The 19515-nt window shown below is 25.8% G+C and overlaps 1 protein-coding gene across 1 annotated transcript; it reads left to right on the top strand.

Annotated features, from left to right (window-relative positions):
- Positions 1-9831: 9831 nt before the first annotated feature.
- Positions 9832-16372, top strand: LOC112689144. The gene is made up of 8 exons (XM_025562688.1): positions 9832-9940; positions 13125-13326; positions 13510-13624; positions 13724-13864; positions 13945-14088; positions 15231-15497; positions 15584-15911; positions 16069-16372. Exons 1-8 carry the CDS (start codon positions 9914-9916, stop codon positions 16174-16176), a joined length of 1332 nt encoding a protein of 443 aa, XP_025418473.1. The 5' UTR covers positions 9832-9913; the 3' UTR covers positions 16177-16372.
- The last annotated feature ends 3143 nt before the right edge of the window (positions 16373-19515 follow it).

Raw genomic sequence — 19515 nt, 5'->3', positions numbered from 1 at the left:
GATAATGGATCCCCCCTTCACGCTCATTCATGTCGAGGACGCGGTAGAGGTATCAACAGTGTGTCGTGTAAACAACGGGTGGAATTCGCTCAATATGGTCATCCTGTTCGTGTCTGCTCGTTAACATTGTTCCGTGTTGTTACCGATGGAAATCTATAGTTGTTATTAAATATTTATTTAAAATACATCGATCAATTGTCGATTTATTTGCATGCCCGTATCGAGATTTGAAAGTTTATACTATTGTAAATCTACCGATACAGAAAGCCCCGAAAATCGAGAATCCCTCAAATTACGATTCGACTTAACGACTAAGCGGTAGCTCTAGTTGTAAATTGTCGATAGTAAAATTACAGAATAATAATATAAGTATACATTTGTTGTATATATCATTCAATATAATTTTATCATTAGGTCGAAGTCTGAATTCGAGGACCACGTGGTTTAAGTATTATTATGATCAAGACGAAAATCTTTATTTCATCAAACGTATAACCTGAATTGACCGATGAACGTGCATCCAAAACTTTCAAAGTTATCATTTCATTTGAAATTTTGAAAGAGAGTTGGTTGCAGCCAGAGGCGTATTTAGATAAAGGCTATTGGTCTTATTGCACTTGGCGGCTATTTTTGAAAAATTCAGAGGGGCAGTCAAGGGCACCCATATGGGGAGGGGGACAAGGGAGAGACATGTCGTCCCTTGGAAAATGTCAAAAATCTCGGAAAATTGTTTACTACGATAAGAATATATTTATCTAAATATAATTTAAAAATGTAATTTAATATATGAAAATCTATAATTTGTTTATGAAAAATCTATTTATTTAGTTTGGAAAATCAAGTTATTAGCTATAAATAACAATACGCTTTTTCGTTCTTTGGATAATTATCAATTCTTAAAATATTGTGTATTTCCAGAAATACGATATATATATGTATGTGTGTACACCACCATAATATTTATATAATATTTGTAAATTAATATTGTAATAAATATAAATAATGTTTTAAGTGTCCAATTTATATTATTAATTAAATAAAAATGTCAATAAATTACTTTTATGGTAAATTGGTTAAATAATTATTATTTTATTGTCTTCCAGTTTGATATATATATATATATATATATAATGTAATAGTATAATGTAAAATTGTAAGGTCCTTCCTATACCGTGGGTCATTCCTATTTATGAATAGATTGATAAATTAAAATGTTGTCCCCCTTGAGAATTTTCTTATGGGCGCCCTTGGGGACAGCACATTTTTAAAAGTTTAAAGAGATAAAAAAATTGTATTTCGTAAGTTACACAATAGACCAATGGACGTTCTATGAATGTGATCCTAAAATTAAACTATTCGCGAGTATAAAAAAAAAAATAATAATCCAGTAATTAAAATCATAATTTCTAATCAATATCAATTATGGACCGATTTTTTCCACATTATGATATCAATATTTAACTCATTTAACGGTTCAAAAATATCACTTAAAAAAGCCAACTTAGCTATCCACATATCATTATACATTTTTTAGTCAATAAATAGTTAAAAAAAATAAGTATTTCTACAGTCAAAAACATGATATGAGAAAGAATTTTTCCTTTGGAAAACTAACGTATATCTGAGTGACAAAGTAAATTAATAAACAGCGATCCAATCTCAACACATAAAGCATGGATAATAGAGTATTTAGGAATTATAGGATAGGGGTGTCGCATATTGAACAAGTTATCTTACGAGTTGAAAAAAGGAAACTTGCTTACGACGAATTGGTGAAAAAGTTTTTTTTCTTTTTAAATTTGTATGAAATTAGTCTAGCAAAAGTAAGACAAGATGTTGAAGTGTTGCTGAATATTTATTCAAATTATTTAATAACAAGTTTTATAAATGAATGTGTACAATTTTAAGGCTATATAAAAATGTTTGAAGTTAAACTTACATCAATACAAATGCTACTATTAATAATAGAACGTGATATATATATTATATTATATTCAGAGGCGTATTTAGGGGGTAATGTTGGTGTTAGAACACCCCCCCCCATCGACCTTATTTTATGGTTAGGTTTCACTAAATTGCAAACTTACAGTATAATTTGAATAAACGTTATGTACAACTTGTAGATTTTACATATACTATCTTAATTTAATCATTTACATTAATATAATTATTTATATAAACACATGGTATTTATTAATGTAATACGGGGGAGGGCAGAGCCTCCCCAATTACCATGAGCTGATTAAATTTTAAAATACCCCCATTAAATGAATCCTGGATACGCCACTGATTATATTACTAATGTTTATTCATATGTTTATGTTGTTTTGCATATTTTTTATCTACATAATCTACAAATTGATGTGTAGAACATTATTTTTTACACTAAAAATAATAAAAACACTTTTTATGATTACAATTGCACAAGACCGCTGTTCAGTCTTAGCCAGTGCTCGACTTGAGGGGGGACGGAGTACCCCCACTAATTTTCAAAATTTTTAACGTCCTCCTACTATTATTACGCTATAATCATAACGCTCAGCCAGTTTTGGGGAAGTTCTTTTTTTTAAAGTAAATAGAGTCCCCCTTCTTTGATTTTGCCAAGTCGAGCACTGGTCTTAGCGGTATTGTCAATTGAAACTGAAATACCCACATCGTAAGATTTTAAAAAAACTATCAATGATTTTGTTACTTCTGGATCAAGAAAAAAAAAGTTATAAATTTTTAGTTTATTAGTTTTTTCTCTATGTTATTGTGTCATAAATTGCATATAATGTACTACGATTTATATTGCACAGAAATCCTTAAAAGTTATAGTAACAATGGAAGGTTTTTCTTTTTTGGTAGTGTGGCAATGTATGTGTTGCTCCTATCCTGAAGTTCTTGAATACACCACTGTTGCAGCTGCAGTATTTTTTGGTATTTATTTTGAGGTTTTTATTAATAGAAAGTTCTATGCTAAATACTGAAATAATATTCATATTTTACACAGGTTTGAGATTTACAACTTAAAATAATAGATGTGATGGTCACTTTAATATATATTAACTGGCAGTTTCAGGTTTACTCATTATATTACCAAATACTACGGTCTCAAATAATGGAAATAATAATTCACAACTTTTTGTTCAATGGATCGGAACGAAGTTTGTAAAAAACGTTAAAAATATATAAATTCATATAGAAGAAAATAATAATTGAGGAATGCACAAAAAACAAATTAAGGGAATAAATCCTGATGTCAATCTTAAAACAAGTTCCAAATATCAGAAAAAGCACATTCAGTAACACAGAAATTCAACTACTCATACTAAAAACATTTCCCAGAGATTCCTTGATTGTTAAAAAATTGGTATGAAAATATGAATTTTTGTAACGGTATAGTTCTGGAACTTATCCAATCTTTATGCGGTTTTCTAAATTATAGAGAATATAACGGTTTTAGTCATAAGTTCCAGAGTAAACCTGTAACAAAGGATTTCAAGGTCAGCTTTCTATATAGAGATATATAAATATAGTTTAAATAATATATAGAGTTTGATCGATGTAGGTGCCTTGCTTTTTTTAGTTACATATTCGATATCATTTGTTTTTGTTTTTGTCAATTATGTTTCTACATTTTACTTCGGTATAAATTTAAAAGCTATCGATAGGGTTCTTTGCTTAGTATATTAGGTTTCGAGGCCATTGCTGCTTGAGTCTTCTGGGAGGGGTTTTCCAGTGATGGAAATGCACAAAATATTTTAAACATGAGGGTTGGTATGATTTTGAAGATGATGATTTCGAAATTTAGAATAGTGTAGCTTGACTGTTTCAGTTACTTTAGGAATGTGGAGATTTGTGTGAAGGATGTGGTTGGATATGTAAGGGGAGCATTTGTTAAAAGCCTGAGGATTTTTGAGTGGAATACTAGAATTTTTTGTACGTTACATTTTTTGATTATGTCACAGAGTTAGATATAACCAAATAGATTTAAGAGATTATAGATATTATTATAATAAATAGATCGATATATTTTGAGTGATATTTTTGAGCATTTACCGAGGATAGGTCTGAGAAGGTATTATATGTACTCTACATTAGCATATGTAAGACGTTTGTAAAAAGTTAGACTTAAGTAATTGGCAGTGTCCGATTTCAGTATTGATTCGTTGTTTATATATACTGGCGATGATTGACTATAACGAAAAGAAGAGGTCATTATGTCCCACATGAACGCGAATTTGCAGCTGATGCGAATGAATTCTCGTTGGCCACATTCGCCTCTCGTAACCGTGTCCTACCTATTTGCAACGAACGCGAATTTGCGACTGACCAATGGCCAGTGACCATATTCCGATATTTTTTGTTTGCTGACGTGCAGAGTCTGTTCCTATACTTTTTATTAAATTTATTCCAGAGAACATTTATCTATTCGTATATCATATAAATTAATACATTAATAATTTATACGATCGCTTCGATCACGTTTACTCGCTTAAACGTCCGACCAAACACAAAATTATTTTGTTTTCAAACTGTGCATAAAATCTGAACGAACGAATTTATTCGCACCACCCGCTTTTATGGCGTTCGACACGTCCACATAAGACATAGCGTTTTAGGTATAGATTGGTTTTTGCTAAATTTCACACGCCAGTGGGAATACCAGCGTGATAGGATATCGGAGAGATGTATACCAGGATCAAAGTGGGTACAGTAATTACTTTGTCGTCAGCGTATTCGGTTATTTGAATATTTGAACGGATTAGTTGAGTACAAGATAAAGTGTTGGAGATGCAAATGCGCCTTGGAGGACGCCAGTGAGTAAAATTAAATTAAAAGGGCAGTTAAAGTTTTTACAAATAATGATTTTTATTTATATAAAATAAATATCATAATACTAAATAATGAATATTAATGTTTAAAAGTCAAATAAATAGTTTCCTTCAATTTTTTAGTAATAAATAATAATTTGTTTTATCCATAGAATTATAAAACTAAAGCCCATATAGAATACACAGATATTATAGTTTCACAGATTTTGAAAAAATAATATTCCCGCCCAACTATTGTTGGCCTGAACATAGGCAGAAATAGGGAATTTCAATGGGGGGAGAGGGCTTTAGCCCTGCCATTTTTAACCAAAAATTATTAGCTGAGGCTTAGTCCCAATATCTTTAAATGATATAAAATAATTATTAAATTATTATTATTAGTTATAACTATTAAGAGCTGTAGTGTTAAAAAATAAAATTTAATTTCTGTTAACTTCTATTAACTATTGTCTACTGTTCATTCTTTGTTGATCTGTGGTGTTTGAACAAGGAACTGGGGGAAGGTGTACCAGTGAATTTTATAAGGAATTTTCATTGGGCGACAAAAAATGTTTTTCTCAAAGTAGTCAATGTATAATACCATAGTACGATTATAGTATTACACGTTTGTTTCGCATTATTTCGTCCAATCTTTTGAAATACTGCCGACAGAGTATAATCACTGGGCGATATTTGTGTCGCTTAGTTAATTAGTTAAAAAATGCACTGAGGGGTACAAATTATAAGGTCTAGAATGAAATAAGGACTTTGGGTAGATTATTTAGATAAAAATATTTATTGATATGTTCAATTATTTGAATATAGTTAAAAGTAGTGACTAATCATAAAAACAATATTTCACGAGTACTTAATGTAAAAACTGAAAAAAATCTTCAACTATCATGAAAATAATCAATCACCCATATCGTTCTTTAAATTTAATTCTATTAAATGCTCGTAGGTATATGTTTTTACGTGTTTAATGTTATTGGCATAGAAAGCCATTGAATGTTCTAGCTCAAATCACAACACTTCTTATTTAGTTAAAAAACTTAAATGAGCAGTTGTTTGATGAAATCCAATATTTTAATACCTAATAAGTGTTGTAAAATCTTTTTTTTTATTAAACTAAATGAAATAAGTACACTGACAATATAGAAACTAAGAATCATCCCAATGTATCATCCAAATGTACTTCCCTTAGGCGATACCCGTTTGGGTACATTTAACCTTTTTTGCGACTCACATTTGCATACAAATGTAGAACTCAATTATTGCGCACGTGAATTTTTAATACCTGCAATAAATTACCCAAACGTAGGACTATTTAGTACATCTAAACAATAGATCACTTAATTTTAAAACACAGAACTCACTGTACTTATAGTTTTCAATATTAAAACAATGTATTCCTCTGCGTTTTTCAAAAACATTTGATACCTATTTGAATAACCATGACATTACACGAAGTAAAATGACTAAAGCACTGGCAACTTGTGTCTCGTTGCATCACACGTTCAACTTAACAATATGCATATAGTACCTAAAATGATAACTCAAAATGTAGCTGAAACATCTGCACACCAGTTAATCAAAAACTTTTGGTATTACGTGTATCTTATGAAAATGTTAAAGATAAATCGTATCATAGGCATTGTAAGTGACAATAAAAGTCTATGTTGGGAATGAGATTTACTAGTTGTATGCATACGAGTAGTAATTTTTCAGGTCAAAATTTGTATTAACTGGTTTTCACGTTTTTCGTTGTACGTAAACGAGTTGTCAGTTTCTGGATAAAAAATTGTGTACTGTGCGCAAACGAGTATCACTGTTTCCATTGTCCAATTTCCAATTTTGTAAGACATGAATCAGTTATAGAACCTACAAGTGATAAAAAAATAAATAAAAACAAAAACTCATTGTTAGTCAATACATATTGTTGTTATACAAAGAATCAAAAGAGTTATCTACCTTCAATTTTAAATGGCTTACCACGGCACACCGAGTATATTCCCAATCTCCCGCTTGTATCGTCTACCACAGGACCTAGAATAAATTAATCTTTCCTCCGAGTATAACAACTAACAACAACTAAGATTTTTATAAAAATACAACTATACAAACCAAGTGATACGGCTGGACAACTAAATATAATAACACGGAATATAATAATCAAGGGGTTAACCGCTAACTATATATATGTATAAATATTTAATACTTTAATGGTATGAACATGTAATTCTTAAATCGGTGTATACCTTTACGACGGTCAATTATTTCATTCGTTAAACCGTTCATCTACCACCCTCTATTCTACACAACATATTGCGCATTTCGGTGATAGTTAAAACCGGTTACACTAAATTTGTAAAAAAAAAATATACGCATAACTATACAGTACCTAATGCGAATGAAACTTGTTCCGGGTGTGTACAGATATAATAGGTAACCAAAATCACTTTGGATTACACGCTATAAACCATAAATAGAAAAAGGTAGATCACTACATCCGGTGATATACAGGATCACTATAAAGGCGTGAATATATATTGTACCAATGCCAAGAAATGTTTTAAGTGTACTATTGAAACAACATAATAATCGTAAGATAAGAAAAATAATTCTTATTTGTCGATTTGCAAAAATATTAAAAATTTGTACTTGAGACTATTAAGATATAACTGAAATCAATTGGTAATGTTTATTATATTATATTGGTATAATCCAAAGTTAAAATTGAATAATTTGAAAATCTAACCTTCCATGAAAAATGCTAAATCAATAATTTACACAAAATTCATTATTAATATAATTCTTAAAAATATGGTAGTCATTGTATGTTTTTATTTTCTGAGCTCATTATTTCTATTCAAAATTGTTTATTTTCTTGAATTTTATAAATGTATGATTAAAAATTATTAGTTTAAAATAATCACGTACATTATTTAGGTAATTAAGTATATAGTTTCTGAACTAGTATAATATACTTAATATAACTAATATTATAATTTATTATTTCATTAGTGACTGAATATGATGAGAAATATATATATATATGGTTTAAATGTATGTTTTTCTATTAAGTTGAAAACCAATTTCTGATGACTAGATGGACTACATTCAATTATTTACTAAAAATTAAAAATTAAATGGCACACCACAATTTTAGTCAGTACTTCGAAATTCTTACACGCACGACATACATATTTATTGAAAATAATAACAGTTCTAAATTACCTATTTGAATTTTTTAATAAATATTTATAACTTTAAGTATAAAATGTAATTATAAAATAAAATTGTTTAAATGAAGTACAAACGATATTATACGACAATAACAATATTTTAATTTTTTTCGGTAGTATATAAGTATATATAAACCAAGGTGGGTAATCGTTCGCATAATGTATTCAATACTATGCAATTACTTTATTGTAAATGTGCAAAAACCATATAGCCTACAATCTAACAACGTCTTAAATTTAAAATATGAAAATAAATTATAGTATACGCAACATAAGACTACTTAAGGTATTATAAAAATATTTATAATTAAATAAAACTTTTTCTATTTCAATTATTAAAATCTTAAGTTGACCCATTTAAATTTTTTTAATTAATTCCTAGATTTAAGTCAAAATTATACCTTAAAGAATTTCTATGATCAATAAATACAGCACACATTTTAGTAATTGTTTAATAATGTAACATATTATATTCATGCTAAGATATTGCAATATAATCGTTTATAATTCATCGATATAAAAATATTTTTGATAATAATGAAACCACGAAAACTCGCAAAACAGTCTTACGTTAATTACGAAACCTATCGCGAGTATTTTGGTGATTTTTTCAACATTTTTAGTAAATTATATTTCTTTTAAAGTAGTTTGGGTAGTCTGGTATTCAAAAAACAACACAGTATGACATATGTTATAGTCTCGACGCGCGTACCTTATACTACGAACTGAACAAGTCATAGTGGTTAAGGAAAAAAATCGGGTCATTACCTTAGCTATTCACGATACTTCCTACATTATATCTGGGTCAGTATGCAAGAATGTTCAGAGTAATGTATAATTAAATACATAACGAAATTTCATTCAAAGGCTAAAATGGATCGTTATTCACTATTTCTTACATATTTTATTTTAAAATAAAAATATGTCAAAATAAAAAATAAATAGTAAATACAAATGTATAATTATTTTGTTTCAGATTGATAACAAACATATTGAAGGTAGTTGAATACATTTGTTTTGATAACTAAACAAATGTTATAGAAGTATTAAAACATTTATTAATGCGTTTATTTAGACAGGAAATATCAAAGTTCAATAAAAAAAAAAAAAATATTATATTAAGTATAATATAATTAAAAATCGAATAAATAAATTGTATTATTATACTTATATTTTTTTAAAAGAAAATATCTAAATTTCAAATTATACACATTTTATATATATAATATTATTAATTACTAACTTCTTACACAATTTTAAGATTTTTAAACATTATGCAACTAAAATTAAATAGTCAAATGGTTGTATTTATCAGTATAACTCTATACTTTTAATAATTATTAATTATTTATACATTTTATTCAACAACTAAAATATTTATGACTGTGAAACTACCTATTCAATAAGTATACGACTTACAAAATTAACATAAATGTTATTATTAAAATAAATATAAATACAATATAAAAAAATATGAAAAAATTGATTATTCAACAAATATTCTTTGAAAATAATAACTTTAAGATACATCGATTTCTTAAATTTTTTTAAATACGTATAAGTAATGAGTAGAAAGCAGTTAATAAGTATTGAATTAAACAAGTATAATGATTAAATATAACCTATTATTTTGTAATACATTATTTGTCATTGTTACACTAAAGTTATTAATAAAAAAATCGTACAATATTTTTCTGTTGTTTTATGACGTTAACGCTCACTTGGCAGCGCAGTATTCTTTGAGTATGATAGCTGTTGTTAAGGAAGGCAGGATTCACGATTCAAGTTCGGTGGGGCTCAGTCTGGGTCAGTAGAGTGCCGGACTCGAATGTGTCATCAGGTCAATGTGCTATACATTAAAATCAAGACGTTATGAATTCAAAACTATCAAGAATTTTGGTAAATAATTATTATTATTATTATTCGTTTATACTATTTTAATTTCAATTAAAATAAATCAGAAAAAGAATATAAATAATCAGAATATTAATAATTATTAAAATTTTAAATACATTAATATTACATGAAGTTTATTTTTGAATAAAAGTATTATATTCGTTAAGTGATTTTTTAAAATATTAGTTTTATAAAGTTTTTATAATTATATTTGTATATATATATAATAATAATTTAATAATATCTTTACAATATCATTGCTGACATTTTTTTAGTACTTGTACATTTTCAATTAAAAATTAACTTTGACATTTTAATTTAAACTTTTGCTTAATGTTTTATGATTTAAATTATTGTATAATTTTAATTTATAATTTCAATCGTATTTATAATCTTTTATTAAGCTGATTATATTTTTTATTGATTTTAAAATAACATGAGACTTAAACGCTTGTGCACAATATCATAATTTTGTATGTACAAAATATTTTAAAGATTCGGTTAATCTGTTTGTAAATATTTTTTAACCATAAAGAAATCAGTGACGTAGCTTATAGGTACTAAGTCTGAACTGAACCACATTTTAACTAATACCTAATAATTTTTTTCGACATTATTTTTTAATTACATTTAATTTGTATTAATGAATTAAAATTTATATTTTATTAATGCCTTTTTATTAAAAAAATTTAAATCTTTCATACATAAATATACAGCTCAGCTTTATTACAATAGAAATAATATAATTTTTAATTAATCTAAATAGAAATAAAGTTATTTTTAGAAAATATATATTATTTTTTTTTTACTTTAGTTGAGAATAAAAAATGATTAAATTTTAATTTTGTACATTTAAAATTGTTTGTACTATAATCTTCGGATTATGAACTAAATTTAAGTATTTATTTAAATGCTATTTTCTGTTATGTTACTTGTAATATTGTCATTTATTAATCATTAAGTATTATGTTTTTATGTTTTTAATTCATGATACAGAAGTTTTTAGGTGCTACAATTATTTAAAGCTTCTTAAACATAAAATAAAAAAATAAAAATTACAGTACAAACTACAGTACATGTGTTATTTTTATTACTGAATTCATAAACAATACATTGTACTATACAGTTGAACATTAATAATAGAAAAACATGTTTTTATACGTTTATCTATTGTTAATTTGTACCTGTAAAATGAATTCAATTAAATGGTCTAATGTTTGCTAATGCAGCGGATCCACCATGAATAACCTTTTGTTAAACGGATTAATGTTACTGTTACGTAACATTTGTGTAAATGTCATCTCAGTGTTAAAATAAATATTAATATAAAAATACATATTTAGGATAATTTAAAACTTGTAATGAAACTCAATACTCGATGTTACTGAATTAATAATATTTAGACGACATAATTATAAAATTATTTTATAAACACTGAATTAAGAAGTCGCGCATATTAATGTATTACTAAGAAACAATTAGTACTTATATAATTTATAACTTCAAAGCACCGTATTATTATTATTATTATTATAATTTATATTTAAAAATATTATTATTCTTCATTATTATATTTTTACTCAGAAGAATTGTAATATTAATTATAAACTATATCAGGGTAATCACATTAAATTCATCAAATACACTTTTAAAGTTGTAATTTTTATACATGTATTGTAAATTAAAGTTACGCGTAACTGAGCTTACTTTAAACAAATATCTATTGATATTTGTATCAATATAACGTTATTATTTTGTAAAAGTTATTATATAATTAATTTAACATACTTATATTTGACATTTTATTATTTAAATTATACAGTCTTATTTAATTAAAACAAAATTATGTTTATTAGATAATTTCATTTATTTTTACTAATTTTATTAAGTTATTTTAAAAAGTAACAAAAGTAAAACTTGTTAACGGTACCATCTTCTTTTTGACCCAGTCTTATATTCCTCGTGGTCACGTCGTCATGGTATAATTCCCAATGGAAGATTTAATTATACCAAACTGTACACTACTGAATCTTATTTTTTCCTTATTTAAAATTACTTCTCAATTCATTGGTAGAATTGGTTCTTAAAAAACAATTTTCTTTCCATCTTTTCTCTTGAATTTATTTGTTTTCTATTTTATAAAAAAAAAGGAAAAGTAGGTTTCCAGAATAAATTGCTTACGAACAATGGAACTATACTTCGCAAATAGACATCAGCATGTCTGACCAACGATGACCAATGTACTTTTTTATTAATATTATATCTTATATAAATCCGTTATAGAAGTGTATCTATTGCTCATGCATTTCGATGTCAATTGATGACTGTATAATCCGATACGCTTAATAATATAACAAAAAAATATGGTTTTTTTTTTTCAATATTTGATACTCCGTTCATCATGCTCAATCATAATAGTAAATACTCAATGTGATGATTGATAGGTATACTATATGAATTATCCATAAATACTTTATATTATGTATCATTACTATCAAACTATACATAAATAGACCGATTTAGAATATATTTCGTGGACAATTGAATGGAATAGGTAATACGAAATTTGTATTTATATATAATATATATATTTTCGACTTATTCTAACAAGTTAACCTATTCTCCTTAAAAGTTATACTCTGGTTTGAAAAATTACTACTAAGTGTCTCAGTAGAATCATTATTATAAAATGTTTTAAACTTCATCTGAGACATAACTTACTCTCAGTTCATGCATTTGATCTGTAAACATTTGAGTATGCTACAATGTTATCGTAAGAATCCGTGGTATAGTTCTCGTATATTTTCGCTATGTCCTGATCTTGTGGATTACTAATAGGAGCGGTCTCAGCAATACATATAAATAATTGAAAATATTATTAAATTTATTTTTTCGAAAATCTAGAGACTGATTTCATTAAAATTTAAATGTATAAGAGCACTAAAAATGTTTAAGTATTTTATAAGATTTCATTGTTACGGATTTTTCTAAATATTTATTTATTCTTCTTTTTTATTTATTAATTATTATATTCATGTTCTAAATAAAATAAACTCTACTCAAGCTTTTGAATACCATTTGAAATAATAAAAATGTCTTATTGTTAGTGATTATACGTTATATTTTTAATTAGATACCTAATTATTTTGAATTTAAATATACCATTGTACAATATTCTCTATTTTAGTTCATTTTCATTGCCGTTTCTCATATCTCGAGAAATGTAGCTGTCGTTCATCATCCACAAACATATTCATCAACAGATTCGTCTTCAGTTGATTTGGGACCAGAACCTCCTGAAGGCTATTATGCTTTTATTGAAGCTCCAAGAATGGAACCACCTCAAGTCCGTTCTCCACCTTATTTCAAATCTACCAAATTGTGTCCAGGTAATAAAAAATACTATATATTTTAATAATTAATAACATGATCTTACATCAGTAAAGCACGAACTGTAGTTCACACGATTATGTAGAGTCACGCATCTGTCATAAAAAACAATTGTTGAATCATATTCACCATTGTAAATAAATTTAATGATAGTAAAACAAAATGACAATGGTTATATACAGGGGTCAACAAGAGTCCGACAGCAAAAACATTGAACAATTTATGCGGAGATCTCAATAAAGGATTCTTGCCTGTAAACCCAATGAAACAAAATGTTTTAGGATCACCATACCCATTGTAAGTATTTGGATATAGAACAATTTTGATTTAATTAAAAATGTTCAATGCTTAAAAAGAAAATTAGTTATTAAAACATGTTGTATGGTATTATTTAAGCGACCTTATGAAAAATAAAACATTGGAGTTCTTCAGCAGAACGTTACCTATACTTAAAGCTGACGAAACTATACCAAAAGTAGCAAAATATGTGCCACCTGATTCGTATTATCAAAGTAGTACAACCCAGAAATACTTACAGTGTGTATATTATATAATTATACGTATACAATAATTAAATAAACTATAATAGTACATTTTTTTATACATTTTTTGTTTAGAGGGAAACCTTTTCGACGAAGAGCTAAAAATAATAATCAAGTTTCTCTTGATGACGTAAACATGGATGACGATGATGAAATTCCTATATCTTCTCAAAATACAACTAGACATTCGAGAAAATTTTGTGATAGTAGCAATGGAGTGTAAGTACAATTAAAACAATTATAAGTATATTTAAATTATTTATAAGTAAATGAAATTTCGCGAAAAAAAAATTAAAAAAATTATGCCACAATTATGATCAAATTCATAACACACTTTTTGTTTGATCAAAATGAAAAAATATTTAGTGTTTATTTGATTAAATAGTATTATATGACTAAAATCCTTTTGATGATACTTTTAAGGTTAAAAGTTTTTTTAAGTTTAAAATTAAACAATAATTATGTATTATTAATTCAATAAGCCTTTCACATTATATATAGGTTTTTGTTTATGAATTTTAACTGTCTATATTAATACATATGTTTATTGTATATAGTCCAGTTTGAATAATTTTGATTTGGTTTTTAGCTTGAAGAAGCAAAATAGTATCATTTCCGAGCCGATGTTATGTCATATTGATACTATTCAGAATTACTATTGTGTCCTAGTTTTTATTCTAGTTCAGAATAGCAAAAAACAAAGTTTAAAAAAAATCAATGTTTAGTATGAATTGAAATGCATTACATATTTATTATTATTATTATTTAAATAAAAATTAGAAAAAAAGTTAACAATTTAAATCTGTTAAGAAATTAATACCTTTTTTTAATTTATTAATTTATTAAGAATGTCTAAAATTAAAAAAAGCACTACAATATTGTCTTAAAAATACTTTATCTCACAGTTTAAACAGCGTCATCTATTTACATTTAACATACGATGTCGAAAAAAAAATGGAAGAATGTACGAATAGATTAAATTAAAAAATTATAATTTATACAGGTCCAAGTTATTGTACTTTGTTATGCTTTAACGTGCATAAATAATTGTACTATAAGTATATCACTAAGTATGATTAGAATTTAATAGAAGTTAAATGTACAGTTAATAAAAAAAGGCGTTAATTTTAAAGACAATTATGTTAGGGGATAAATTATGTTATAAAAAATGTAGAACTATAGCATCTCATTGGATCTTATAAAATTTCGATCTACCAATTTCACTTAGAATAGTGAAAATATTAAATAGCATCAAAAGCTAGATAGAATGATTTTTTTTTAATTTTTATTTGTGCATAATATATTATTACATGAATATATAGGCAGTCCATGATGAGTCATGGTACATTTTTTTCCTTTAGATTTTGTATGTTGTACAAAGCAATACAAGGACAAGCATTGTCTGGGCTGATGGCACAACGACGTACAGAACAATTAGAATATAGAACTCGTGATCCGGCACATACTTCTGCAGGTAGCTCTATGGATGGGCCACCTACTCCCTGTCCGGCTAAAGTAGAATATGCTACACCAGTGTTTGCACGTAACTACCAGGGTATGTGGCGATATGTGGTACAAATACCATACGAAGGATATTTTACCCAAACTGTCGAGGTTACAAAGTGCACGTATGTACTCGAATATGAAAAAATATATTGCCACGTTTATTTTATTTAAGTACGTATAATAATTGTATTCATGTGATTCATTTTAGTCAAAGCAAATGTCACTACATAGATGGAGGATGTTTATCTTCGCCGAGATGGGTGAGCCTGTTAGTTGCAGAGGTTTATTATCCAGATACGTACTTGCCGTCTGTTTCAAATAATCGACGATTGCCAGTATCTCCTTCTCCACAAGGTATATATAAGACAAAAGCACAAGGGGATGATCCACCTCCAGTTCAAGACTTTCAAAATTACCAACAGTATTTACATAAACGAGCTACTCAAGGTTCAGCAGATACATTGCCATCACAATCTTCGACTTCATCAAAGAAAAAACCACCTTGTGATGGTGTTGACGAGCTTGGATGTTTTCAGGCGAGTATTTTTAAATATATTACAAAATTATAACTAATTCATATTTTTTTCTTTACGTATTTTACTGTTAAACTACATTAATTGTAAATTTAAATAATAATATAATATTAATATTTGATAGTTGTAAATAAATATAGAATTTAAATTTATATTTTAGGTGAGACTGTACTATGACTGGTTTTTAATTCCGGGTAGTTGTAAATGTTGGAGGCCAGACTATTTTTCAAGATATGTAAAAAGAAAATCATCATCACCTGAATTGTAAAATAGTTTGATTTAAATTATTAATGTAAATATAAATTTATCTTTTAATTGTATAGTACTATGACATAATATATTTTATCTTGTACTTTAAAAGACTTTTATCAAGAAGTAGGTATCATTAAAAGTGTTATGACTTAATGTACTGACTAAATATTTTTAAAGAACATTTTAATTTAAAAACAAAACCAGAATACATTACGAAAAAAAAAGGTATAAAAATTAGTAGAATAAACTATTGAAATAACTCATACATTTATAATTAGGTATAATGAATGAAATATGGGCATACTTTTAAATATTAATTTTTAAATTTCAAGTAAATTACAATTGCGAAATTCAATATACAAATTTGGGATTTACTTTTTATTCTGTATACATAAACAATATAATAAAATACACTATATGTATTATTAATTAATATTTTTGGTTTTGACCTTGAGTACCTATAGGTTTTCTTATCGTACCTATTATTTTATTAATATACTTCAACATTTTATTTTTAAATTTAATAGAAACCAAAATTTGAAAATTTTAAATAGATATAAAGCTATAAATATACCAAAGAAAATTTAAGCTTTTATCATTAATAATTTATTATTAACAACGCATTCTATTATACTAGGAGTATTTAACTAAAAACCGTTAGATATCTACCTTAAATGCCACTATAGGTTTCGATCTCTATATATATTCTATGTTTTTATGATTTTATTCGATCAATAATATATTATAACAAACACATTTATATTGTTTTAATATTGATACTTTTAAAATGTCGAAATTTTTTTAACAATTTTATAAACATTTCTTGTTTAAGTAAACCAATCCTACAAACTCCATTGCATAATGATTTATATCTAAACCTACTACTTATTCGTAATATTTATAAGTTTTTATACGTACCACAAAGTCTGAGCATATTTGAAATACACTAACTTATTGTAATCATAACATTTAAATTTAAAGGTATTTATTTTAGTTATATTAGTTAATTGCTTATTAAATAACTCCTTAAAAAATAAAAATATTTTTCAGAAATAATTACTATTTACAAAGTAAAAATAATAATGAACAACCATTTCCCAAATGATACAACTTTCTAATGATTTTTTATACATTAATAAACAATTGGTTTATACTAACAATAAAAAGTTTACTGTTAAAATTTGTTCTACTCATTTTTTACAATTTTAAGATTATTATATGATAAAATTTTATTTTTTTATGAACAGATATTTTTTAACTTTTTTAATTTTAATAAATTGATCAATAATTTGTTTTAAAAACTAAGAATTTATATGATTCTTATATTAGCTATAACAACTCTTATGCATTATTTATATAATAAATTATTGGAAATAATTATATTATTAAATAGCAACAATTTTAGATCATGTTTTAACTAATTTTTACAATAATAATAGTACTGAGAAAAAATTACATTTTTATTGTAAAATTTGTACAAGTTATTAAATTACGAATACAATTGTGATATGAATTTTATAACTTAAATGAAATATTATTTACTATTAATTATTTGTATACAAAGTGTTATTTTTAACAACACTCAAACATAGTGGTTAATATTTGTAATTGTTTTATTAATATACTTTGAATTTATACATTATTGTTAATATATTTTATTATTAAATCCCTTAATCCTTTCCTAAATTAATACTTTAAATGGTTTACATATATTAAACTTTTTAAAAAAGTAGTTTTTGTTTATCTATATAAATTTCTAAAAATATATTATATTGATTAAATATGTTGTTATGTTTAATAATATAAATATCTAATAATTAGTTGTTTTAATAATTTAATTTAATTAATAGTAATCGATTTTGTGTATAATATACGAATATATAAAATATAATACGTATAATATATTTTGCGTGTAATATTTTCCGATCCACAGTGCTGGATTTAACAAATTTGTCGCATGGGAGCAGATTTTAAAAATCTCATATATATATATATATATTATATACAAGTGACAACATAGTTAAGATTATTTAATTAATATATATTTATAAATGTATCATAACATCGGTAATTTTTAAATGTATAGACCTTAGTAGGTACTAAATATAAACATTTTAATACAAATTTATTCAATATTCTTATATTGTTGTGTATATATTATGTTGTTCATTTCTTAATGAACAACTATTATCTAGCTTTCTCTACAGCAAACTATTTAATAATATCATTCCAATCTATACTTTTTAGGAAAATATTCTTAATAGACATTAGAGCCAACGATGGCATATTTTCATTAGATGATATGTTCTCTGGTAGTTCTTAACTCTTTTTAAAACTGAGGATTTCTCTCCGCTAGCATTTGAACATGGTATAGATACAAAAAGTTTTAAAGTTATTACCATAATAAGAAATGAATCATTTAATTTTGATGCTGTTAATGCTTTAAGAAATCTGTTCAAAGATAATTTTTCATCTCCAGAAAAATGTTTCATTATTGTTTTAAATTGTATAATCTCATTTTCAGGTCAGGTTCTAAATCTATACTATAAATATTTACTAATTTCTTTGATTTTTTTTCTTAAAATATTATCGTCAACTCCTAAAATGTGGAAACATTTTAAAAAAAAACCAAACAACTCATTTATTTCAATGCATGTATTTTTATGCGCTTTCCACTCATACTGATTGAAAATAAAATATTAAGCACGTTTGTTTTTCAGTCAAACGTGATTTGTCAATCGAACTTGAAAACGACGGCAACCATGTCCACGAGACTCGAGAGAGATATAATAAAAAAAAATGCTTGGTAGTGTATAAATAAATTATTTGGGACAATTAATATCAAATTTAATAATCTGCTAGTTATAAATTATCAAAGGTGGGCAAGTTAATGAAAATAATTAACTCGAGTTAAATTAAGTTAAGAGAACACAATATCAATAAGTTAAAAGTTAACAGTTAAAAATTCATAAATTTAACTCGATAAGTTATAAGTTAATAAGAAAAAAAATATTAACTTAACTTAGTTTAAAAAAAGTTAATCTATTTTTTTAACTAGTAAGTAGATAACATAAAAAATGACTTCGTTCTTTAGAAAGATTTATTTCCTAAATTATAATATACAATTCTATTAAATTTTTTATCATAATATACGGCAGTGGCGCTGAAGTGTTTGAAAAATATTATGACATTGTACAATGTACATGAAGGGGTCACTCACTACCATATTTATTTAGCTTTATAGTTAAAATTCTTTATACATAACATTCTGTATCCAAAACCCAATACCCAAAGGTGGGCCTCCAACCTACAAAATCATATATGACATCTGATTTACAGTGTATGCGACCATTTT

Source organism: Sipha flava, unplaced genomic scaffold, assembly GCF_003268045.1.
Source record: "Sipha flava isolate LNK unplaced genomic scaffold, YSA_version1 42_pilon_pilon, whole genome shotgun sequence".
Lineage (NCBI taxonomy): Eukaryota > Metazoa > Arthropoda > Insecta > Hemiptera > Aphididae > Sipha > Sipha flava.
The sequence above is the reverse complement of the archived record's forward strand: the minus strand, read 5'-3'. Positions and strand labels throughout refer to the sequence as shown.

Coding starts and splice junctions, on each gene's coding strand:
- LOC112689144 (XM_025562688.1), top strand. CDS start 9,914: ATGAATTCAAAACTATCAAGAATTTTG. Junction 13,625..13,723: donor TTAGGATCACCATACCCATT/GTAAGTATTTGG, acceptor GTATTATTTAAG/CGACCTTATGAAAAATAAAA. Junction 15,498..15,583: donor GTCGAGGTTACAAAGTGCAC/GTATGTACTCGA, acceptor GATTCATTTTAG/TCAAAGCAAATGTCACTACA.